General features: G+C 38.0%; 1 protein-coding gene and 1 pseudogene across 10 annotated transcripts in view; one reads left to right on the plus strand and one right to left on the minus strand.

Annotated features, from left to right (window-relative positions):
* STXBP4 (syntaxin binding protein 4) overlaps nucleotides 1–26,951 on the plus strand; it is a 217,841-nt gene that overhangs the window by 122,634 nt on the left and 68,256 nt on the right. For 9 of the 10 annotated variants that reach the window (XR_011492079.1, XM_070478469.1, XM_070478471.1 and 6 more), the window contains 4 exons: nucleotides 3,158–3,334; nucleotides 15,572–15,688; nucleotides 16,499–16,548; nucleotides 18,297–18,430. Coding sequence is in view for 9 of the 10 variants with exons in the window: in XM_070478469.1 (XP_070334570.1) it covers nucleotides 3,158–3,334; nucleotides 15,572–15,688; nucleotides 16,499–16,548; nucleotides 18,297–18,430 (478 nt within the window). In the remaining variant the exon portion in view is untranslated. The remainder of the gene's footprint in view (nucleotides 1–3,157; nucleotides 3,335–15,571; nucleotides 15,689–16,498; nucleotides 16,549–18,296; nucleotides 18,431–26,951) is intronic. The other variant, XM_070478473.1, reaches the window with a different exon arrangement.
* LOC139039259 (U6 spliceosomal RNA) lies at nucleotides 13,186–13,283 on the minus strand (annotated as a pseudogene).

Below are 26,951 nucleotides of genomic sequence, written 5' to 3' on the forward strand. Positions count from 1 at the left end.
ACATTGATCAAGAGACTCTAGTTCCTCTTTGCTTTCTGCCATTAGAGTGGTATCACTTGCATATCCGAGGTTGTTGATATTTCTCCCAGCAATCTTGATTCCAGCTTGTGAGTCTTTCAGCCTGGCATTTCTCATGATGCACTCTGCATATAAGTTAATAAGCAGGGTGACAATATATAGCCTTGACGTATTCCTTTCCCAGTTTTGAGCCAGTCCATTATTCCATGTCTGGTTCTAACTGTTGCTTCTTGCCCTGCATACAGGTTTCTCAGGAGACAGTTAAGGTGGTCTGGTGTTCACATTTCTTTAAGAATTTTCCACAGATTGTTATGATCCACACAATCAAAGGCTTTAGTGTAGTCAGTGAAGAAGTAGATGCTTGTTTGGAATTCCCTTGCTATTTAATGATCCAACATTTTCTAACTTTCAAACTGAATTAATCTGTACCTAACACAGAGTAAATCAGTGAACTGGCTGCCACATTTCCCCTGATTGGATTTCAGACTCATGGTGAGGTACTAGGAAAATTCTGGCTCAATTATTACTGACATAGGAGTCTTTACAGTTATTAGAAAACAGCCCAGGAAGAAAAGAAAAAACGGATTTATGTGATCCTGTATTGCTAAATGTGGCACACTGCTGCTATCTTTTCTTTACTGCTTCCTCTAAGAGTCGTCATTTCAATGCACTAATCTTTTAAACAGCCATTCAGTGGGAATTGGGCTAGAACTTTGCTAAGGGGTCACATTTACCAGCCTGACAGTTATACATTTACAAAAGAAATGGCATGAATTTATTCAGCATCAAAACCTCTGCATCTTTTACCACCCGACTGCATTTCACACCGTATTACCATCAGTGCACTATAATGGCTATATAAATTCCATTCAGATTCTTCATTTAATTAACTAGCGTTCTTTGAACAAAAATAAAAGTGCTGTTTTTATAGAGGAATAAAGGCTGCATGAAGCAAATGTGAAGGAGACAAATCATCGAATTAGTTATTCTTCATTGCTGCTATGGTGAATTCTCTGCCCCTCGCTTTCTCTTCAGTGACAGTATTATTTTTTTCCTAGCCTGATTGAATGGAAAATGGGGAACGGTGTAGCAGCCTCAAATGTGTTTGAGTGTGTTGTAATGACCACATCCTAAGCTCATGCAGGGCTGGGCACTGATGATATTGTCACCTACAAGCCATTTGGTTTTTTAGCATATTCTGTAGCCAAGACTGTGGACTTTGTAACTAAACGGCCTGGGTTCAAATCCCAGCTCTGCCACTTACTAAGTTTATGATTCTGCGCGAACTACTTAACTTTCCAGTTTCCTGCCTATTAAATGAGAATAAAAATGGACATAGCTCTCACAGCACTGGGTAGATTATTTGAGGTGATCTATCCAAAACATTTAGAGCCCTGTTGACACATAGTAGGCCGTTACCTGCTGTTCGTGCAGTCTTTTGTGAAGGTGATCCAGTTGTGACACATAACCCTTGATTGCCTGGGCTGAACTGACTGATGTGTTAGTTAGATAGGTGTCCTTTTACCGCTTCTCTGCCCAGAACCCTCCAGTCGCTTTCCCTCTGGCCGTGAGTAAAACTGAAGTCCTTACAGTGGCCTACAAAGGCCCTCAAGATCCGCCACTCCACGCCGGCACCATCGCTGCCCAGACACTGTGCCCACTGTACCCCTGTGTCTGCGCCCCCTTTTTCCTGTCCTCTCCTGTCTCCTGCAGCCGCCCAGCTTCCTTGCTGTTCTCTGAAGATGCAGGCTCAGTGCTGTCCCAGTTCCTCTGCACAGGCTGCTCTCTCTGCCCAGAAAGCCCTTCTTTCAGAAGTCTGCACAGCTCCACCCTTTCTGCTGTCCTCTGATTAAAAGTCTTCTCAGTGAGGTCTTCATTGATTATCTCCAGTTTGCCCTCTCCCCAAACTAGATTATAAGTACTGGGGGACAAAAGGAGGACTTTGTATTGTGTTAGGTGCTCCCTCTTCAGTACCTGAGACACAAACTCACACACAGTAAGTACTTAATAGCTACTGAATGTATGAATGGAGAAGTGGCCCTTAAATATGTCCTGCAGTAAAATCATTTCTAACTCTCCCCTAGGCTCAAACAAAAGCAAGTGTCCTGTAAAAGCTCCCAGAAAATTAAAATAACCATAGTTGAATATTAGCCACGACAATTGGAGCAGAAAGTTCCATTGCAGAGAAAAACAATTTCTGCATCAAGTTAAAAAAAAAGAAAGAAAGAAAGAAAGGGTTTACATTATAGCAAGTGCAATATTAAATTATATTGCTGTCCTGGAAACTGTTACTGAGCCAGCACCAAGACACATTTTTGAGAGTGCAAGTGCTTTGGGCCACACCATCCACTTCCTAAGGTGAAAAATACAGCTAGTGTATAGTTTTGTTCTCATTTTTGTCATCTAGTGGTGGAGTAAAATGGTGAAAAGAGCATTAATGTTGGAGTCAGGTAAAGCTGAGTTTGAATTCTGGCACTTGTATCTGCCGTTGCATAGGTTATGTTACCTCTCTGAGCCTCTGTTGATTATGTATAAAATGGTTTTTAGTAATGCCTTTCCTTCAGTGTTGTTCTAAATGTGGTGAGCATTGCATCCTATAGAAATGGCTGTATATTTTGCTACTGAATTCTGCCTTTTGGCTTAAGTCAAACTGGGGAGGTAGCTCTTAGACTGATGTCTAGGAATAAGATTTGGCTCCTGGGGCTTGAACCACCAAGAAGCCCTTAACACTATAAATCTCTCAGCAGGATCTGATGGAGCTGCAAAAACCTTCATAGAACATGAGCCCTACCACCTACTTGACTTTTGTAGAAATCTGCTCTTTTTATCTTTTGAGCCAATTTTTATTCTCTTTTCCACTTTCGATTCTCTTCTGCTTCTCTTATTTTCAAAATTTTCTCCTAAATGTGTGAAGTTGGAGAGTCCATACTGAAAGTTATCCAAGAAATCAAGGAAAAGTAAGGTCACACATGACCTTAATTAAATAACATGAATATTAGTTTTCAAATTGAGATGTGAAAAATATAAGTACATTGATTCATTTTTTGAATTATAACTTCCAGAAGGAAGAAAATATTTTGTTTAAACCGCTACTACTTTTACATTCTTTTCTTCATGACATTATTTTTTAAATATTTAGGAAACCAAAGCTGTGGTCGAAGAAACAAGAGCCCTGCGAAGTCGGCTTCATCTTGCCGAAGCTGCACAGAGACAGGCCCACGGAATGGAAATGGATTATGAGGAAGTGATCCGTCTGTTAGAGGCTGAGATTACAGAGCTGAAGGCTCAGCTTGCTGATTATTCTGACCAAAATAAAGTAAGCAAAACAGTTCTCTTTTCTAGTTACCATGGTTTCCTTGCCGTAGCCATGTATCCTGTTTTCATTTTTTTTTTTCTATCTGCACTTCTAAACTAGGTCAGTGTTTGTCTCTGTTATTCAGTGATAGGATGATGTTTCGTGGTGGGGGTAATGTGAAGGTTATGAGCCTCCCTTTATCCAGATAGCTTTGGGATGGGAAAGTATGTGCCCCAAATTTATTTGGGTCACTGGTCAACATTGTACAACTCAGTCATTAAGTCCCATTATGCTGGTTTCCTCCTTTTTCCCTAAACTTGCTAATTTGTCTTTTAATTCTGTTTTACTCTTTGTTTAGAGCACTTGAGGAAGTGTGAAAGTTAAATAATTTTTTGCCAAAGGCCCAAGTTAATTAAGAGAAAGAAACTTGAGTTTGAATTTAGCAGGCTTCAATTTCAGTAGCAAAATACTGAATGCTTTTCAGAAGGCAGTATGACCTTTCTTTTAATGTGAATTATTTTATTATGTGACTTTGTAAAACATTATACATACTGTATTCATTGAATGGTATTCAAAAACTGTAATAGGCATATATACTTTTTTTTTCACTGAAATAAGGTAGAAAATTAAATAAATTGAAACCGATATTTTATAACTTCCTAGAATTTATTTCTAACCATAATAAGTGTTTATGTCTCTAATCCAGTCATCTTTCAAGAGAACATAAAACAAGTTTGAAAAATATACAGTTATTTATTTAAACATAAAAGAGTTAAGTACTTTAAGTATACCAAGTGGAAATGAAACTAGTTTAGAAAAGCAAGATATAGAAGAAAATCTGAAATTTTCTTTGGTTATCTAAGAGATACATTTTTCACATCTGCCATTTAAACGAGTTCCAAAAGAAGGCTGTTGTTCCTGTCACCCATTGATAATACCATAAGGCCAAGGGGGAGCAATATGTTAGATGGCAGAAATACTATGGAATGTTGCATATATTTATTATTCTTGACCCAGTGTTTATGTTCTGAAATCAGAGATATATGCTTATTTCATGTGAGTAACTTAACATGATTCTGAAAATATTGGAATTATCAAAATATTAAAAGTGCTTTTTAAATAATAACTTGATTGGAGGTTCTAGCAGGGGAGCACAACTACTCACATACCCTTGACCGAAGACCGGTCCTCCTCTGTCGGAGATGGTCATCCCGTTTGACCGAGCACGCAGCTTCCAGAGGGACGCACATTAACTTGATTTATTTTTGGAGTGATAATCAAGTCTTTAAAAATACTTTCTTTTTAAATAATGTAACATTTAAGGAATTCATATGAATTTATTCATTTTTTTAAAGCATAGGTTATTTGCTATTCTCTATTTCAGCTCCTAGCTGAAAAACATTTTTGTCTTAAGTTTTGCGGTAATATAATTAATTCAGTTCTCTTTTTTAGCATAATGGTGTCTCATGCCATTCAGAGGAACAAAATTTTGTCAAGAGAACAAAATCCTAAACTAAGCCATTAGCCCATGTCTGAAAATAATCTTTATTTTTCCCCCAAAGAGATGTTAGACATGAACATCGCAGCATTTTCCAAACCCAGTACCAGTGGAGAAAGAGAAAGAAACTTTTTTTTATTTGTTTGAGATTGCTTGAAGAGAAACTGACCAAAATATCACAGAATTTAGATTCAGATATTCACTTTTAAAACAGATTATTTTTATAACAATAAATATTTTTCTTACAGGTTTTCCCTTATATTATCTCTATGTTTACTTATCTCCCTTTTTATTTATTATTTCCTTCAGCTTAAGAAATAAAAATTTACCACTATGTTTGAAGACCCACAGTGTCCCTTTCCAATTTCATCCCATAGAACCGCTTTCCTAGATTTAATCTTCACCATTTTCTTTTTTTTTTTTTTTCATTTATTTTTATTAGTTGGAGGCTAATTACTTTACATCATTACAGTAGTTTTTGTCATACATTGAAATGAATTAGCCATGGATTTACATGTATTCCCCATCCCAGTCCCCCCTCCCACCTCCCTCTCCACCCGATCCCTCTGGGTCTTCCCAGTGCACCAGGCCCGAGCACTTGTCTCATGCATCCCACCTGGGCTGGTGATCTGTTTCACCCTAGATAATATACATGTTTCAATGCTGTTCTCTTGAAACATCCCACCCTCGCCTTCTCCCAGAGTCCATTTTCTTGATTATTTTACTACCTGTGTATATATATTCCTTAGTCTTCACTGGTGTCTCAGACAATAAGGAGTCCACCCACAATGCAGGAGAGCTGGGTTTGATCCCTGGGTCAGGAAGATCCCCAGCAGAAGAGAATGGCTACCCACTCCAGTATTCTTGCCTGGGGAATCCCATGGACAGAGGAGCCTGGTGGGATACAGTCCATGGGGTCACAAAGAGTCAGACACGACTGAGCACTTAAGCATGCACACACATATCCCTCAACAATGTATTGTTGAATTTTGCCTGTTTGTCAACTTTATATGAGTAGAAAACATATTACTTTTATTATTCTGACTTGTGTTTTTTTCACTCAAAATTTTGTATTTGTGATTTATTTATTTGAAGTTTATAGCTAGTTTGTGTCTTTTCATTGCTTTTTTGTATTCCATTGACTGGATAACTACAGTGTATTTGTTCATACTGTATTTGATAGACAGCACAACTGTTTCAGTTTTCTTCTTTTATGAACAATGTTGCTAAAAAGTTTTGTATATAAATCCTACTCCACATGTGTAGCAGTTCTCTTTTGTTCCTACTAGAGTGGAATTGGTAGGTTGAGTGATGATTGTATGATCAGTTTGACTGATTACAATTAGGCAATGCCAATTGTGTTTGAAAGTATTTAAACTGATCTTAACTCTGTTCAATGACATCAGATGGTTAGCTTGAAATGAGTCATGGTGAGATTATTTACACCACCAAATGCAATAAACCAGGGCTTTGCCTCTTGTCCCAGATAGCCAGTTGAGCTAATATTTATGCATTTATTAGGTTTTTGTGTTTCTATGCGAAATGTTTCTTCTTATTTTTGATGTTGTAAAAATCTTCATGTAAATTTATGCTTGCCTTTGCACCCTAAGGTGAAATGAACAGGTGTTGTTTTCATATAATCCAACTTATCGGTCTTTTCCTTCATGTGTCTTTCTAGAAGTCCCTCCTTTCTCAAAAATGGTTTTATATTTGTCTCTAAAAGTTTTTAAAATTTGATCCTCTGTCATGGTTTTATGTCATTGTATGAGATAGGGGTCCATTTCATTCTTTCTTTCTTTTTCTAAATGAATGATAAACTATCCAGCCGCTTTCATTCAAAAGCCTGTTTTACTCTAAATCTTGATCTGATGACCCTGTCTAGTTCTTTTTCTTTACATGTGTGGTAGCTACATAATCCTTTGATCTTTTATGTGTATTTTAGACTCAGATTATAAATTCCATCAAAAGAAATAAATACCAATGTAGTTTTTACTGGAATGCATTAAATGTATAGATTAATTTGGGGAAAATTTGCATATTTATAATTGCATCTTGATTCATAAACATCATTGAGGAACAGAAAGGTTAATTGCATGTGGCCAGAGGATCTAGTCTATAAATAACAACTCCAGAATTTATTGATGATTGTTTCACGGTTTACTGTATGGCCAGTGTTTACAAATACTCAGAGTGAGCTTGAAAAGAATTCTGCAGTCATTTCATGTATTGTTTTATAGAGTCCACTAGATCATTATCATTAATTGTGGGGTACAATTCTTCTCCAGTAATATTAATTTCTTTCTTAGGGAATAGATTAAAATTTGCCTTGTGATTTCTCTTCTAAATTTTCTTTATATATTTTGAAGTAATGCTTTTAGTTGCGTACAAGCTTGGAATCACATTATCATCCTTTTATGAAAATGCTGTGACTCTTCACTCTAGCAATCTTCCTTCTCCCTTAATGCTTATTTTTGATTGATTTTAAAATAGTTACACCAGCTTTATTTTAGTATTTACCTATGTATATTTTTCCATCCTTTTACTTTCAACTTTTCAGTGTCCTTATATTAAGTTCAGTTCAGTTCACTTCAGTCACACAGTCATGTCTGACTCTTTGCAACCCCTTGGACTACGGCACGCCAGGCCTCCCTGTCCATCAGTAACTCCTGGAGCTTGCTCAAACCCATATACATCAAGTCAGTGCTGCCATCCAACCATCTCATCCTCTGTTGTCCCCTTCTCCTCCCGCTTTCAATCTTTCCCAGCGTCAGGGTCTTTTCCAAAGAGTTATTTCTTCACTTAAGGGGCCCAGAGTATTGGAACTTCAGCTTCAGCATCAGTCCTTCCAATGAATATTCAGGACTGATTTCCTTTAGGATGGACTGGTTAGATCTCCTTGCAGTCCGAGGGACTCTCAAGAGTCTTCTCCAACACCACAGTTCAAAGCCATCAATTCTTCAGTGCTCAGCTTTCTTTATAGTCCAACTTTTACATCCATACATGATTACTGGAAAAACCATAGCCTTGACTAGACGAACCTTTGTTGGCAAAGTAATGTCTCTGCTTTTTAATATGCTATCTAGGTTGGTCATAACTTTTCTTCCAAGGAGCAGGTGTCTTTTAATTTCATGGCTGCAGTCACCATCTGCAGTGATTTCGGAGCCCAAGAAAATAAAATCTGTCACGGTTTCCATTGTTTCCCCATCGATTTGTCATGAAGTGATGGGACCAGATGCCATGATCTTAGTTTTCTGAATGTTGAGCTTTAAGCCAACTTTTTCACTCTCCTCTGTCACTTTCATCAAGAGGCTCTTTAGTTCTTCTTCACTTTCTACCATAAGAGTGGTGTCATCTGCATATCTGAGGTTATTGATATTTCTCCCGGCAATCTTAATTCCACTTGTGCTTCATCCAGCCCAGTGTTTTTCATGATGTACTCTGCATATAAGATAAATAAGCAGGATGACAATATAGAGCCTTGACGTACTCATTTCCCAATTTGGAACCAGTCTGTCGTTCCATATCCAGTTCTAACTTGTTTCCTGACCTGCATACAGATTTCTCAGGAGGCAAATCAGATATTCTGGTTTTCCCATCTCTTGAAGAATTTTCCACAGTTTGCTGTGATCCACACAGTCAAGGCTTTGATATAGTCAATAAAAAGCAGATGTTTTTCTGGAACTCTCTTGGTTTTTCAGTGATCCCATGGATGTTGGCAATTTGGTCTCTGGTTTCTCTGCCTTTTCTAAATCCAGCTTGAACATCTGGAAGTTCATGGATCACATAGTGTTGAAGCCTGACTTGGAGGATTTTGAGCATTACTTTGCTAGTGTGTGAGATGAGTGCAATTTGTGGTAGTTTGAACATTCTTTGGGATTGCCTTTCTTTGGGATTGGAATGAAAACTGACCTTTTCCAGTCTGGTGGTCACTGCTGAGTTTTCCAAATTTGCTGACATAGTAAATGCAGCACTTTCACAGCATCATCGTTTAGGATTTGAAAGAGCTCAACTGGAATTCCATTACCTCCACTAGCTTTGCTTGTAGTGATGCTTCCTAAGGCCCACTTGACTTTGCATTCCTGGATGTCTGGCTCTAGGTGAGTGATCACACCATCGTGGTTATCTGAGTCGTGAAGATCTTTTTTGTGTAGGTCTTCTGTGTATTCTTGCTACCTCTTCTTAATATCTTCTGCTTGTGTTAGGTCCATACCATTTCTGTCCTTTATTGGGACCATCTTTGCATGAAATTTTCCCTTGGTATCTCTAATTTTCTTGAAGAGATCTCTATAATCTTTCCCATTGTATTGTTTTCCTCTGTTTCTTTGCAATGATTGCTGAGGAAGGCTTTCTTATCTCGCCTTGCTATTCTTTGGAACTCTGCATTCAAATGGGTATATCTTTCCTTTTCTCCTTTGCCTTTAGCTTCTCTTCTTTTCTCTGCTATTTGTAAGGCCTCATCAGACAACCATTTTGCTTTTTTGCATTTCTTTTTCTTGGGATAGTCTTGATCCCTGTCTCCTGTACAATGTCAGAAATGTCCATAGCTCTTCAGGCACTCTGTCTATCAGATATAATCCCTTGAATCTGTTTCTGACTTCCACTGTATAATCGTAAGGGATTTGATGTAGGTCATACCTGAAAGGTCTAGTGGTTTTCCCTACGTTCTTCAATTTAAGCCTGAATTTTGCAATAAGGAGTTCATGATCGGAGCCACACTCAGTTCCTGGTCTTGTTTTTGCTGACTGCATAGAGCTTCTTCATCTTTGGCATCTTGTTCTTTGGCAAAGAACATAATCAGTCTGATTTCGGTATTGACCATCTGGTGATGTCCATGTGTAGTCTTCTCTTGTGTTGTTGGAAGAGGGTGTTTGTTATAACCAGTGCATTCTCTTGGCAAAACTCTATTAGCCTTATATTATCTATCCAGAACTCTATTAGTCCTTATATTATCTGTTGATTAGATTGACTGCACCAGGTCCTAGCTGTGTCATCCAGAAGCTTTCGTTGTGGTGCACGCACTCTGTAGTTGTGGCACACAGACTCGGTAGTTAGAGCACACGGGCTTCAGTAACTGCCGCTTACAGCCCTTGTGAAGCACGGGCTTAATTACGCCATAGTATATGGGATCTTCGTTCTCCAAGGGATCGAACCTGCACCTCCTGCGTTGCAAGGTGGATTTTGACCAGTGGACCAGCAGGGAAGTACCTGTCCTTATATTTTAATTGTGTCTATGGTAAACAGCAGGTAATTGGATTTTTTTCCCATTTTACTAATTTTTGACCTTTAATTGGAAAGATCTTTCCATGTACATTCTTACTCACTAATGTACGTGGCTTAATTTCTGCCCTTTTATTTTCTGCATTTTATTTGTCCCATGTTTTCTAGTTGTTTGTCATTTCTTACCTCCCTCTCGCCCCTCTTTTTGGATTGGGTTAGATTTTTCCTATGTCCCCCCACTCCCATTTAATTTATTTCACTATGCTGCTTCCACTTTCAGGTGGCTCAGATGGTAAAGAATCCACCTGCAATGTGGGAGACCAAGGTTCCATCCCTGTATTGGGAAGATCCCCTGGTGAAGGGAGCGGCCACTCACTCCAGTGTTCCGGCCTGGAGAATTCCATGGACTGTATGGTCCATAGGGCCGCAAAGAGTTGAACACAACTCAGCAACTTTCACTTTCTTGCTGGTTTAGAAGTTAGACACTTGGTTTCTAGTTTTAATGATTATCTTGTAATAGAAATGTTAGCATTTTATTGTAACTTAAATTATAAAACTAATCACTGTCTTTCTACTTCTAAATACTGTAAGAACTTTACTACAAATCCAATAGTCTCTTTCTATTTAATTTCTGCTTTGTAAGTGTTTTAGTTATTTCTTGACTTTTAACATCATAAATTAGATATTATTATAATTTCTTTTGTGCTGTCAATCTTTGTTTAGATAGACCTCCATGTTTATCATTTTCTTTTTTCAACATTGTTGCATTTCAAACCTTCTTGCTTGAATTGCTTTCTTTTTTCCTGAAGTACAACATTTAGAAATTCATCTTTCAAAGATAGGATCTGTTGTAATGAAATTTATTTTTGTTTGTTTGGAAACATATTTATTAACTCTTGTTCTTGAAGTGTAGTTTTGCTACATTTAGAGTATTAAACTGGCATTGAGTATCTTTAATGTTTTTGTGCCATGGTTGTGATATCAGGTTTCAGTCTGTTATTTGTTTGCAGTGTGCTGTTTCTTTTTAGGTGACTTTGTTTTAAGTGGTCAGAAGTTTGACTATGGTCAGCCGTGTATTGAGCTATCTTAATTTATATGCTTGAGATTCAAGGAATGAGCTTCCTGATCTGAGGAACAGTGTCTTTCACTATTTCCGAAAATCCTTAAGCTGTTATCCTGACCTATTTCTCTTTCATTATTTCTTGTCTCTCCTATCTAATTTATATTGGATATATGCTAGATCTTCTGGTTAATTTTTCCTTACCTCTTCTCTTTTCATATTTTCCATTTTTATTTTTCTGCTCTATTATAAGAAGTTTATTTACCTCTGCCTTCCAGTTCACCCATTCTCGCTTCAACTTCTTAATGTGTTGGATAGTAAACACATTAATTGAGTTTCTAATTATTACTGCCTTTTTTAAATTGAAGGATACTTGCTTTACAATGCTGTGGTGGTCTCTGCCGGACATTGGCACAAATCAGTCACAGTTATCCATGTGGTCCTGCCCCCCAAGCCTCCTTCCCCCACCTGTCCACCCCTCTAGGTCATCACAGAGCACCAAGCTGGGCTCCCTGTGCTGTCCAACAGCGTCCTGCTGCTTATCCACATCACAGCTGATGGTGCCTACATGTCAGTGCCGCTCGCTCAGCTCACCCTACCTCTTCTTCCCCTGCTGTGTCCTCCAGGCCACTCTCTATGTCTGTCTCCATTGCTCCTCTCTGAGTATGCTCTTCGGCACTGTTTTTCTAGACTCCACACACGTACGATATTTGTTTTTCTTTTTGTGACTTCAAACAGTGTAACAGGCTCTAGGTTCATCAGCCTCACTACAGCTGACTCAAATTCATTCCTTTTCATGGCCGAGTAGTATTCCATTGTATATGCGTATATGTATGTACATATATATATACATACATACAACTTCTTTACCCGTTTTTCTGTTGATGGACATCTAGGTTGCGTCCATGTCCTGGCTGTTGTAAATAGTGCTGCAGCTGACGTTGGGGTGCATGTGTCTTTTTGAATTGTAGTTTTCTCAGGATTTATGCTCAGTAGTGAGATTGGTGGGTCGTATGGTAATTTTATTCCTAGTTTGTTAAATCTCCATACTACTCTCCATAGTGGCCGTATCAATTTAAATTCCCACCAAGAGTGCAATAGGGTTCCCTTTTCTCCACATCACTTGCAGTATTTATTGTTTGTAATTTTTTTGTTGGTGGCCATTCTGATTAAAAGACACTGCTTGCTCCTTGGAAGAAAAGCTATGACTAGGCCAGACAGCATATTAAAAAGCAGAGACACTTGCCAACAAAGGTCTGTCCAGTCAAAGCTATGCTTTATCCAGTGGTCATGTATGGATGTGAGAGTTGAACTATACAGAAAGCTGAGCGCCAAAGAGTTGATGCTTTTGGACTGTGGTGTTGGAGAAGACTCTTGAGAGTCCCTTGGACTGCAAGGAGATCCAACCAGTCCATCCTAAAGGAAACCAGTCCAGGATGTTCATTGGAAGGACTAATGCTGAAGCTGAAACTCCAATACTTTGGCCACCTGATGCGAAGAGTTGACTCATTGGAAAAGACCCTGATGCTGGAAGGGATTGGGGGCAGGAGGAGAAGGGGACAACAGAGGATGAGATGGCTGGATGGCATCACTGACTCGATGGACATGAGTTTGAGTAAACTCTGGGAAGTGGTGATGGACAGAGAAGCCATCCGTGGGGGTCACAGAGAGTTGGACATGACTGAGTGACTGAGCTGATGATGATTCTGGTTGTTGAAGTGATATTGTACTTTTGTTTTTCATTTCTCTAATAATGTGCAGTGTTGAGCATCTTTTCATGTGTTTATTGGCCATCTGTATGTCTACTTTGGAGAAATGTCGCTTAGGCCTCTTGTCCGTTTTTTGATTGGGTTGGTTTTTTTTCTGGTATTGAGCTATGTGAGCTGCTTATATATTTTGGAGATTAACCCTTTGTCAGTAGCTTTGTTTGCAATTATTTCCTCCCATTCTGAGTCTTGTCTTTTAATCTTGTTTATTATTTTCTTTGCTATGCAAAAGCTTTTAAGTTTAATTAGGTCCCATTTATTTTTGTTTTTATTTCCATTACTCTAGGAGGTGAATCAAAGAGGATCTTGCTGTGATTTATGTCAAAGAGTGAAAAATATGGAACGCTTCATAAATTTGTGTATCATTCTTGTGCAGGGGCCATGCTAATATCATTCCAATTTTAGTATATGTGCTGCCTCAGTAAGCACTGCATTTTTATTTCTAAGATTGATTTTTTTTTTACTTCATCTGGATCTATTTTGATAGTTTCTTGTCTCTTTATTACAATTTAAATTCTTTCTTAGTTTTTAAAATATATTGAACATCAGTTCAGTTCAGTCACTCAGTCGTGTCCGACTCTTTGCAACCCCATGAACTGCAGCACACCAGGCCTCCCGGTCCATCAACACTCCCAGAGTTTATCCAAACCCATGTCCATTGAGTCGGTGATGCCATCCAACCATCTCATCCTCTGTTGTCCCCTTCTCCTCCTGCCCCCAATCCCTCCCAGCATCAGGGTCTTTTCCAATGAGTCAACTCTTCACATGAGGTGGCCAAAGTACTGGAGTTTCAGCTTCAGCATCAGTCCTTCCAGTGAACACCCAGAACTGATTTCCTTTAGGATGGACTGGTTGGATCTCCTTGCAGTCCAAGGGACTCTCAAGAGTCTTCTCTAACACCACAGTTCAAAAGCATCAATTCTTTTGCACTCAGCTTTCTTTATAGTCCAACTGTAACTATATTCTGTATTCAGTCACTTCAGTATCTGCCATCTCTGTAGGTCTGATCCTATAATTTGTCTCCTTCAGCTGACTTTTTATCCATAGTAGATTATTGACTGAGGCCATAAGCTTTTGATACATTAAATGTAGGAATTCTTTGATATCTGAATTTAGAAATTAAGCCACTAAAAAATTTGTGTTTGCTTTTTTTAAACTAAATTTTCAGCTTCTGAATGTACAGACCACATAAGTAATATAAATCCTGATCTCTAACCTGCATGAGTAAGGCACTGGGGTCTACCATTCATCAGAGCCAAAATCAAGAGGTTTGTTTCTCCCTAATTTACCCATTAAAGTTCTCCTGTTTGCCATTTGTGCCTGATGAAACCCCAAACTAGAGGCCACCAATAATCAGCAAATACCCTGAGATAAAGTTGGGCTTCACTGTACTCCCACTTAAGTGGGTTCAGTCAGCATTGCTGTTGCACGTCTTCCTGAAATTCCTTTACTGTTCACAGAATTCTTTTACTTCTCCGCCAGCTCAGCTTCGAATTGGGTCATGCTACATTAAATATGTATGTGTATCTTCAGCATGTTGGATGGTGCCACACTAACAGGGGTTTCTGTCAGCATCTGGTAGGCCATGTTGTCCAAAAAGAGCCACCATAAACTAAAACATACTTTGCTGTAACAGTCAATAGAGTTATATGTGTGTGCTCAGTCACATCCAACTCTTTGCAGCCACATGGAATGTGGTCTGCCAGGGTCCTCTGTCCATGAATTTTCCAGGCAAGAATACTGGAGTGGATTGCCATTCCCTACTCCAGGGGATCTTCCAACCCAGGGATCAAACCCACGTCTCTTGCCTCTCGTATTGGCAGGCAGATTCCTTACCCCTAGCCCTACTTGGAAATCCACTTTAGGGTTAGCATAGCTCTATTCCTAAGGTGTGGTCTTACTGTGGTCTCAACTGAGGACCCAGGGTGTTCAGTTAAGTTTCTCTTCTCTAAGTGGTCAAACACCAATGACTTACAGGCAAGTGTAAACTTCATAACCTCTGTTTAGCTTACATTCCACCACAGTGGGCCAGCCTTTTAATGCCTGGCTATGCATATGCATAGCTTAGAATCCTGCTGAAGACCAAGAGATACTTAGGTATAATTTCGCAGCTTTTATTTTGTGTAGCTTCCTCTTCTCTTCTACTATGCCCCACAGGTTTAGCCACCTCTAAATTTCAATTTTTGTTTCCTCAGCTCAGTAAAACCCTGTCTTCTTTTTAGACTCTTTCCCTATGCCATGTTTTGCAGCCTTAAGACAAAAGGCCAGTCATGGAGCTTAACTTTCGTGTTTTTAGTCTCTCCAGAATCCTGGTCTTTCACTGCCTGTTGTCCAAAATCTGAAAGCAATTGATTCGTATGTTTTTCCTGGTTTATTATTAATATTTTCTTATTGTGAAAGACTAATAAAGTAATAGTTACTCCCTCCTGTGTGGAAGGAGTAATGTATAATTGATTTCTTCATGTGCCATTTATCAATGTAGTTCCCTTCAACTTCAAATTTGCTTCATTGCTTGCTCTAAAGAAACTGAATTGTCAGAACCCTGACAGCTGGTACAATGTTAAGCTTTGTCAGTGAAGTTATGTGTAGCTTATATTATAAAATTTGCAGTATCCCTGTGCAGTTTAACTTTTAAAAATATTGCAATTAGTTAAGTGCCCCTCCATATCAAAGGATATATACAATAAGAGAGAATTCCTTTTGATATTTCTGTCCAGGAAAGTGTTCAGGAGTTAAGAAAGAGGATCACAGTACTGGACTGCCAATTGCGAAAATCAGAAATGGCTCGGAAAACTTTTGAGGCATCCACTGAAAAGCTTCTCCATTTTGTAGAGGTAAATTTTCCTGTTACATCACTTTATGTCCATTTTTAAGAAATGTGTAGACCACTGACATATAGATAAACGTCATGGTGTTTGTGGCTAGTGAAACCTTCCCTGGGCTCAAAACAGCAATGCTAATAACTTCAGTTCACTACAGTCCCTCAGTCGTGTCCAACTCTTTGTTACCCCATGGACAGCTGCACACCAGGCCTCCCTGTCCATAACCAACTTCTGGAGCTTACTCAAACTCATGTCCATCTAGTCGGTGATGTCATACAACCATCTCATCCTCTGTCGTCCCCTTTTCCTCCTGCCTTCAGTCTTTCCCAGCCTCCGGGTCTTTCCCAGTGAGTCAGTTCTTCGCATCAGGTGGCCAAAGTACTGGAGTTTCAACTTCAGCATCAGCCCTTCTAATGAATATTCAGGACTGATTTCCTTTTGAATTGACTGGTTTGATCTCCTTGCAGTCCAGGGGACTCTCAAGATTTTAAATTGCTTAGATAATGAAAAGACTAGCTAACACACAGATTAAGAGAAATGATTGAGATAGAGTTATATGATCCTTAATACATGTTTTAATGAAAACTTTCTTAAAACTTTTGATACTAAATAAACATTAGTTGATAAATACCCTTACAGAAATATGTCTATGTATTATAATTCTGAGAATTGTATCTTAATGTAACTGATTTTTCTATATATAACAAAAATATCTTTCTAATAATATAGGTGAAAGGGTTATAAATATTATTTAAACAAGAAAAAACATTTTAAAAAGCTATCAAAGTTACATATTGCCTTTACTGTTTTGTTTGTCTCTAGGCTGTTCAAGATGTATTTTCTGATAATTCTGCACCTTTGTCAAATTTAAGGTAAGAAAATTCAAGTGCTTTCATCTGATACTTGTGGCTAAAATGCTAAAATCTGTTACAGCCTGGAGATAGTCAAAGAAATTTTTCCCTTTTGCTAGGATGCTACTAGCAATATACTTCTACTTCTAGCAACATGTGCTTGAAGAAACACAGGAAAACTCTACCCTTTACTGTGAAAGTATCAATTCAGTAAACAAAGAAGATTCATTGTATTTTAGGTTTCCACATAGCATTTTTGAATTTAGAAAAACACCTATGGTGGTGTACCTTTTAACTGATTTTACTGTAATATTTCTTCAAGTGAAATCTGATGTTTTATTGTTGTCTGTGCTGCTTTTGGGACTTCCAGCAGCAGAGATAACGATGAAAACATGAGATTTCACTGCTTCTGGTGCTGCTTATGGGACTTCCCTGGTGGCTCAGCTTTAAAGAATCCTCCTGCCAATGCAGAAGACTCGAGTTCGATCCCCGGGTCAGGAAGATACCCTGGCGAAGGAAATAGCAACCCATTCCAGTATTCTTGCCTGAGGAATCCTGTGGACAGAGGAGCCTGACAGGCTACAGTCCATGGGGTCACAAAAGAGTTGGACACAACTTAGTGACTAAACAACAATAGCAACATGCTGCTTATGATGTAAGATAATTATGTGCATTCCATGATGATTATTTTCAGTAAAGATGTTAAAATACTCAGCAGTTAGATTCTCCTTTTATGGTTTAGACATGACCCCGACTTCTACCACCCTAGGTTTCATTGTGGCCTTGAATAATAATTCAAAAGTATTGGTATTAAAAATGACCTTTTAAAAGCCAGTCTGCTCTTGCAGATTCATGAAACAAAGGTAACTTTAAAAAGCAACATTAATATATATGTAACTGAATCACTTTGCTTTATACCTGGAAGTTATTCAATATTGTAAATCAACTTTATATCAATTAAAAAAAAAAACCCTTAAGCAGCTTTTTACCACAGCTTGAAAAGTTAAACAGGAGTAAAATTTGGCTCAGTCTTTTTAATACGCTGTATCTTCTGTAGTGGATATTGGCCTTGGTATTCTATACGGAAAGGCTGTGATTTGAATTTGAGAGTTTTTCCTTGTGAATTAATGCCGTCTTATCTAGGAAGATGGATTATAAGTAATGATGCCTTTGTCATCAGTTTAAAATTGTCTCTTTTCAAGTAAAAGTTTTAATATATGGTAAAAGTAAAACCTTGCATTTTAATTATATCAGAATGCATGCATTTCAGGTGAAATTTGCATTTTTTAAAAGTGGTATAAATGCTCTAGGCTGTTTTAGATTTAGGGACAGCAAATGGAAGAGATAATTTAAGAAATAATTTCAGGAGCAAATTTAGTGGTAGAATTTATATTTAATACTACTAGAAGTAGTAGTAAATGTCTATTTAATGAATTTATGTTTACGTGTTTAATTTAAATGTCTGTAAGACTAAATAAAAGGCTACATCATGTAATCCAAACAATGATTTAGGAGGAGCTGTCCTTCTATTCCTTTTCCTTATACATAAAGTCAACCTAATATTTTAAATATTCCTATTTATTATGTATAAAAGAATTGAAAACAAGTATTATTTTGTGAGCATCATTTCAGTTTATGACTATAAGAATACAGTGTTGTCAGAAATCAGAAATTTTGTATAATTTTATAACTAATAAGAATTCAGATTTAGCAAAGATAGATATTCTTCATTATGTAATAAGTTCAGCTTTATTTTCTTGCCCTCCTAGTGAAAGAAGAGCTCTGTTAGCTTCCCAGACATCCCTCACGCCATTGGGAAAGAATGGACACAACATCCCAGCAACACTGGCACTTGAGTCCAAGGAACTTGTTAAATCTGTCCGTGCCATACTTGATATGGATTGTAAGTTTTCTATACGTTTTCACTCTTTTTCTTTTTTTTCATTTTCACTCTATTAATAATCACTTATTTAGCAAAACAAAAAAAGAAAATTTCACATTTGATCGTTTACTCTTGTGAAATGTATTGGTTTGTCTATGATAAAATTGATAGCTTATCAATAAAAACCTTAAAAGGTTTAATGCAACCAGTTGTAGGAGGAGAATATTTGTTTTATTTTAAATGCTTAAAATGACTTCCAGCAGAAGATAGCTGATTAAGACTTTTTTTTTTACCTCTACTTCCATCTAAAGTCTCTTTGAAATGGTATAATAAATTCTAAAAATAAATCCACAACAGCACTGGAGACCTGGAAGGGTGGAATCAACCTTGAAGAATTTTTTAATAGTATAAAACAGATGGAATGAGATTGAAGGTAAGGCCCAACTGAGCAAAAGACCCTAGAACACAGTAAAGATGAATGACAAGGTTGCTGAAACATTAAATATAACTGTGAAACACCCCCCCCCCCCGCCCAGATCACAACCAGAGAAAATTGGGAACAAACCCTGGAGCAGTCAGCAGGGTAATTAATTAAAGGGCTGTAGAAGAGCTGAACCAGTTCCCTGCTCTTCAGAGCTGAGGAACACTCTCTCAAGGAACTGCATGTTCTGTCACTGGACACCTCCAATGCTCTCAGTGACCTCCCCGCTGACAGGGAGATCCTTGGGGAAAGCTTCAATGGTTGGGCATTTCCATCCTTCTCTCTTCCTATCTCCAGGCACTTTTTTCCCCAACATATATTTGAACTTCCTTTTTATTGTTTGTTTTCTGTCTCTTTCCTTGATGTCAGTCTGTCCACCAGTTGTCTTTGTACTGGCCTTTTACATGCTACTATTCCTCTAGTTTGTACTCATAATCTCTATACTAGGGACCAGATACACACACACACACACACACACGTAGCAAAAGTCTATGTTAATATACCAAAGAATTACAAAAATTTACAAAGTAGAAGTCTGTTTTAATCAAGTATTAAAATAGTAAGTAAATCAAATATTAAAGTAGTAAGTCATCTACTACCCAGGACTTACTCAAAGTCCTGGGTAGTAGATAACTTGATTTAGTAATTAGGTAGTATTCAAGACTCTTCTTTAAAGTAACATTTGACTTTAAAACAATGCTATAGAGGATTGGAATCCATGCTTCTAAGAGTATCTGCTAAATTCTTGCAGTGAGCATTTTTTTATAATTTTGTATAACCTATTACATTTCTTTAAATTAGATATATTTTAGAAACCCTGTAAAAGCTCTTTATGTAAAGAAATTCTGTGTTTCTAGAGGGGATGAAAATAACCACTACTAATGTATTATGTGTAAGATCAGAATTTTATGTCAGACCTTTTTAACCGAGGGTGGCAACAGAGAGAGAAACACCTGTACAGACACAGCCCTGTGGACACTGCAGTTATTCATTTTAATTACCTTGCTGCCATTAACCTTTGTATTTGTCAAACATGATTATTCAAAGAAATTTTTTGAAGTTCAACAGAACTTCTTTAGAAGAAAAGTAAAGAATCACATCTACACTTTTTATCTGTTAATAAGATTATACCTACTCTGCTGTTTAAAACTAGTAAATAGTTTCTATGTTGTCTTCTTATTTAGAAATACAGTTGCTAATGTTTGCATATTTCCCAGCACTTTTGTAATTATATATGACTTATCTTTTTTTTTAATGACTTATCTTCTAAGTGTGATAATTCAGATAAACTCAGCTCATTTTTCTTTCTCTTTAAGCAGTAGCTTTTTCTATCTGTAATGCAAAGGAGAAAATCACTATCAGGAGGTAGATAATTCAGCTTCTCCACTTCATTTCCTTTGTCCTGGCTATCTGATTATTTCAAATTACAGTTTGAAATTTTCATTTGGGTAATTCTCTCCACTTTCTTGTTAATTTACGTACACTCCAGGATGTTATACTATGGAATTTCCTTAGAAATTAAATTAAGATTTCTTAGGTCTTATAATTTAAAAGGCAGTCTCTAAGGAATGTCTAGAGGACAGTTCCAAACCATTTTTGGATCTTGTACTCAACTGAAATTTGGTGAAAGTCCTCTTCCCAGAAATGTGCAGTTGAACACATTTTTTTCATCCATTATCAAAGTGTTTATGAATCCCAACTTAGGAACCCCTCATGTATAATTACAGGGAACACAAATGCTTTCTAGAGCATTGCAAACATGGCCATCCATCTGTCCAAAAAACACCTCTCGCAGTGGAGAAGTCTGAGACTCACAGAGGCAGCCGAGAGTCCAGGAGCACTTGGAACCCCTGTAAGCGGTGTACCTCAGAATCGCGGTGTCTCCTCAGGGTGCCTCAGAGAGCCTCTCAGTCTGTCAGCCAACCTCAGTGGGCAAGTTAAGTGAGCTCTGGCCTGTTTGCTCCTGTGAAAGGCAGAGATCACAGTGTCTCAAGGGGCAGGATTGAAGAATCACACAAGATACATGTCACGAACCTGATAGTATAAGATGTTCCATAAATGGGTGTTACTGCCGCTGGTACCACATTATTATTTAAAGTAATTACTTTAAATAATACTTTTTCTCTATGGTAATTATTAAGTAATTTTCTAAATCTTCATTCAACTTGGATACATTTGAAAATGTGATAGATGAGAGCTTTTCTTAATACACAACATTTAATGTTATTATTGATTTTGAGTTAGAATGTAATCATCACAGGAAACTGCGGTTACATGTCTGAACCGGCGTCTTATCTTTCAGTTGTTTATTGCTAACCATAAGGAAGCTTAGATCGGCTCAGTTCTCTTCACCTTCAGTGAGACAGCATGTAGACGTAATAAACATTTCCAATAAGTACTGGAACCCCTGGAGGTCTCTACATTGCTCTCCATCAGTATTTACATGGTCAGTCTTGTGATGCTTTAGTGTAATCTTTATTTGAAATAACTACATCTTTTAAAGTGTAATCTTTGTTTGATTGACATTTAAGTTAACAAAATTTTATAACAAAAGCAGGAAGAGGCAGTTCTAGTTAAGAAAAATGCACATTAAAGCAGTAACTGTCTGGGTATCCAATAGGAGGTCTTTTATAAAAAGAGAAGTTGTTGACTTCCTGGTAAAATGACAGCATAAGCACAGGCTTCTACCTTCCTTCCCATGGAAATGGTAAATGGATTGGAAAAATAGGGGGAAATCTTCAAAAGCAGGTACAGGCAAATCCCCAAAGCTTGTCAATATAGGACAAGTAGAACTACATAGAAGAATGAAGGTCTATCTTGTTACTCTGTCTGCTGAATAGCAGTTGCAATTTTGGGGGTGACTGGAGGGAACCCTTGCCAGAGGACACTCCTTAATGCATTCCAATCTGAAGGGGTAATGAATACAGAGACTGGCTAGACGTAGAGAGACTCCTTTTACTCTAATATTTTGGTGAGTCAGTGTCATTTGGTGAAACCCTCAGGGTCTCGGTGGATTCCGTGTCAAGCAGAAGGTCAGTGGGGCTTGGTCCGTTAGGCAGCCTAGATACCTGTTAGACCTGACACGCTGGATCACACAAGAGATGCTTGTAAAGAAATAGATGCAAAGGGAACCTGACACCACAGGCCACAGTGCTCTGCACAGCTGTCTGGTCCTGGTGCGTGACTCAGTCCCCTCAGACTGCTGCATTGTCCTCATACCTGCCCTGCAGGTGCACAGGGGCCAGCCTCCAACCTGAGCTCAGATCGGAACTCCAACAACAACTTGGTTGAGTGTCAGAGCAGCCAAGGGTCCACACTTTCTTGAAAAGGTCAAAAACCAATTCTGAGTAAAGAGCTCTCTACATTCAATACTTGCATGAAGAGACACTCGTTCATTCAATTCATTCAAGTTCTTATAAACAAATATGTATATGTATCAGTTCAGTTTAGTCACTCAGTCGTGTCTGACTCTTTGCAACCCCATGGACTGCAGCATGCCAGACCTCCCTGTCCATCACCAACTCCCAGAGTTTACTCAAACTCAGGTCCATCAAGTCAGTGATGCCATCCAACCATCTCATCCTCTGTCATCCCCTTCTCCTCCTGCCGTCAATCTTTCCCAGCATCAGGGTCTTTTCCAATGAGTCAGTTCTTTGCATCAGGTGGCCAGAGTATTGGAGTTTCACCTTCAGCATCAGTCCTTGCAATGAATATTCAGGACTGATTTCCTTTAGGATGGACTGGTTTGATCTCCTTGCAGTCCAAGGGACTCTCAAGAGTCTTCTCCAAAAACACTGTTCAAAAGCATCAATTCTTCAGTGCTCTGCTTTCTTTAGAGTCCAACTCTCACATCCATACATGACCACTGGAAAAAAACCATAGCCTTGACTAGATGGACTTTGTTGGCAAAGTAATGTCTTTGCTTTTTAATATATTGTCTAGGTTGGTCATAACTTTCCTTCCAGGGAGTAAGCGTCTTTTAATTTCATGGCTGCAGTCACCATCTGCAGTGATTTTGGAGCCCAAAAACATAAAGTCTGACACTGTTTCCACTGTTTCCCCATCTATTTCCCATGAAGTGATGGGCCCAGATGCCATGATCTTAGTTTTCTGAATGTTAAGCTTTAAGCTAACTTTTTCACTCTCCTCTTTCACTTTCATCAAGAGGCTTTTTAGTTCCTCTTCACTTTCTGCCATAACAGTGGTGTCATCTGCATATCCAAGGTTATTTATATTTCTCCCAGAAATCTTGATTCCAGCTTGTGCTTCTTCCAGCTCAGTGTTTCTCATGATGTACTCTGCATATAAGTTAAATAAGCAGGGTGACAATATACAGCCTTGACATACTCCTTTTCCTATTTGGAACCAGTCTGTTGTTCCATGTCCAGTTCTAACTGTTGCTTCCTGACCTGCATGTAGGTTTGTCAAGGGGCAGGTCAGGTGGTCTGGTATTCTCATCTCTCTCAGAATTTTCCACAGTTTATTGTGATCTACACAGTCAAAGGCTTTGGCATAATCAATAAAGCAGAACTAGATGTTTTTCTGGAACTCTCTTGCTTTTTCGATTATCTGATGGATGTTGGCAATTTGATCTGTTTCCCCCACAGTCAGTCTCTCCCATCAGGAAGCTTCCATAAGCCTCTTATCCTTCTCCATCAGAAGGCAGACAGAATGAAAACCACAATCACAGAAAGCTAATCAAAGTGATCATATGAACCACAGCTTTGTCTGACTCAATGAAGCTATGAACCACTCCATGTAGAGCCACCCAAGACAGATCATGGTGGAGAGTTCTGACAAAATGTACTCCACTGGAGAAGGAAACAACAAACCACTTCAGCATTCTTGCTTTGAGAAACCCACGAACAGTTGAACAGTATTATATGTATACATAGAAATATTTGATTATGAAAAAGTCCACTGTCAAGAAAATAAGAGATAGCTGTTGAGATTCAAGATGGTAGGGTGGTCTCATTTGAAAACCTCCCCATCCTGTTCCTACACTTAGAAATGATGTTTAAAATTGTGTGTGTTCAAAAGATAAAAATCAAGAAAGGAATGCCTCCCTGCACCAAAAAACAGAAGGTAAAACTATAATCATAACTGTGGAGTCTTAGACTTCTGAGACCAATAGGATTAATATGGGCAGATGGAGCAAAGGTGCAAACACCCCTGAGGACCCAAATGATGCCAGAGCAAATGAAGCAAGGTGCAGGAACATTTCCATAGAAAATACACTTCTTTTTTCAAGTCACTCATCATATTAGGCATTTTTTTTTTTTCATCTTTTCAATTTAGGAGCCACCTGGGCCTGCCACCAATTGAAAGTAAATATTTTCATCCACTATAGATGGGAATATAAGTTCGCATAACATTTTGGGAGTCAGTTTTGTAGTATATATTAAGACCTTTTAAAATGTCCATTTGAAAATAAAAATGTTTTAGTGATCATATATTCTAACCCATTAATCCCACCTGTTGGTATTTTTGCCAAGAAAACAATGAGTGATGTACATAAAAATGTGTATACAAGTACTTTCATCATGGCATTTCTTATAACAGCAGAAATATGAATGTTCAACTGTTGAGTAATTATATAGTTTTTACTCAACCCACTGAAAATAAGGATGAATTTTCCACTACCAGGCAATGACTATCTAACAACACATATTTGTTTATATAAGACTCCTGACGCAATTTAGGTATTTCTGTCTAAAATTAGCAGTATTCTGACTTTTAAAATTAGAATGTCAGTAATGGCTGCTTTTTGTCTTTATTTTCTGATGCTAACTAAAAGTTATTTAGACATGGGAAAAGGCTTTTTGAGAAAAAAAGGGAAGTGTGGTACTATAATATTTAAAGGCCTTTGTAATTTTTCTTTTAAATCCAAAACTCACACCTGATATAACATCTTCATCATCTCATTCTGCTTATTCTGGGTCTCAAACTTCATCTTTGCTTTCCTTATTTCCCTCAAAACATATTTTTATTAACCAACATGAATTTATCAAAGGAAAACAATGTGTGTGTGTGTGTGTGTGTGTGTGTGTGTGTGTGTGTGTGTGTGTATCTTCTTTGGTGACGATCAGCCATACTCTTTAGAATGGGCATTATGGTATTTACTTCCACCTAAATTAATCATACTATTAATATATCTTTCTTCCCCTAGAATTGGGGGAAATGTTTTATGTATAGCAAATAGGTTACATGATTCTGATGCCATTTGAGAGACAGTTTCACTTGTTTTTTAAGGCCGACCTATTCCCTAGTGACTTGGTTATTCAGAATAAGATAATAACCACTGTAAATATTCATGGTGTTTTACCATTCAAGGAATATGGTAAACTTACATATTCTCTTGTATTGTTGCAGAGTGAAAGTAGGTTACTGCTGTAATGTTCCATTAAGAAAATATATCAAATTTAATCTTGGGTGATTTCTGGAAAATCAACTATGCTTGAGTTACTCAGTTTTGTTTTAAGAAGGCAAATTATTATTAGTCTCAAGAAAAATAAGTAATTTTTTTCCTAGTACAATTTCCAAAAATAAAAAAGAAAGTGAGAGAAAAATAGATCACTTAAGAGAAGGTAATCATTTAGATTCACTTAGATTTTTTTTACTTCATTCTTTCACTAGCTATTTATTGGGTATCTTCAGTGGGCACGACCCTGACCTAGGCCTTTGATAGCAGCATAAACAAAGTCCTTGCTCTCAAACTGTTTAAATAAACTGTAAGGGCAGAGATGGACAAACAAGTTAGCAAATAAGTACATGACAATTCCAGATAGTGATGACTCTTAGGCATATAATAAGCCAGTTGTGTAAGGAAATCTGAGTATGTGGTAATGCAACTGTTTTTGAAGAGATGATATTTGAACTGAGATCCAGCCAGCAGGAATCCTGTATGGGGAGAGCTTTTTAGACTGAGTACAAAAGCCTTGAGGTAGGAGCAATCTTGATATATTTGAGAGAAATTTAAAAAAAAAAATCCTGGGGTATCTGATATATATGAGAAAGCAGAAGAGTAGCCAGGAGGTAAGGGTGGAGGTGCAGAAAGGAGCCAGATCACATAGGACTTTGAACACCATTAAAGGAGTTTGGATTTTATTTTGAGTATCATAGGAGCCATTAATGGTTTTACACAGAGAGGAATAACATTATCTGGTCTACATTTTAAATAAAAATCACTCAGGCAGTTGTTTGAAACTGGACTGTAAGAGTAACCAAGAGTGAAGAAAGCAGGAAGACTAGTTGGCTATTCCACGATTGACATAGGAGATGGCAGTACTGTGGGCTAGGTTTGGAGTAACAGGAAACAAATATTCGCTTTTAAAAAGAGAAGTTGGTTGGGACATTTGAAATTCGGTATTAATGTTTAAACTTGATATTTGTTGAATATTGGGTCAATAAGTAACCAAAAGTCCACAAGCCCGAAGGAGTTGCCTGTCATTATTTTGGATCTTAAACTACCTCATGTTTCCCTACTGCTCCTTCTGCACATTAATTAACTGTTGGGTATTTGCCCTTTTTGTTAGATAAATTTCTGAGAATTGAAGTCCTGAGATAATTTAATAATACCAAATCCATAGTTGTTGTTGTTGTTGTTTACTCCCTAAGTCGCGTCCAACTCTTTGCAGCCCTGTGGACTGTAGCCTGCCAGGCTCCTCTGCCCATGGGATTTCCCAGGCAGGAATATTGGAGTGGGTTGTCATTTCTGTCTTCACGGGATCTTCTTGAATATATAGTAACCATCAACTATTCTTTTTTTTTTTTTTTTTCCATTTATTTTTATTAGTTGGAGGCTAATTGCTTTACATCATTGCAGTGGTTTTTGTCATACATTGAAATGAATCAGCCATGGATTTACATGTATTCCCCATCCCGGATCCCCCTCCCACCTCCCTCTCCACCCGATCCCTCTGGGTCTTCCCAGTGCACCAGGCCCGAGCACTTGTCTCATGCACCCAACCTGGGCTGATCTGTTTCACCCTAGATAACATACATGTTTCGATGCTGTTCTCTTGAAACATCCCACCCTCGCCTTCTCCCAGAGTCCACAAG

Source organism: Odocoileus virginianus, chromosome 17 (assembly GCF_023699985.2).
Source record: "Odocoileus virginianus isolate 20LAN1187 ecotype Illinois chromosome 17, Ovbor_1.2, whole genome shotgun sequence".
Classification (NCBI taxonomy): domain Eukaryota; kingdom Metazoa; phylum Chordata; class Mammalia; order Artiodactyla; family Cervidae; genus Odocoileus; species Odocoileus virginianus.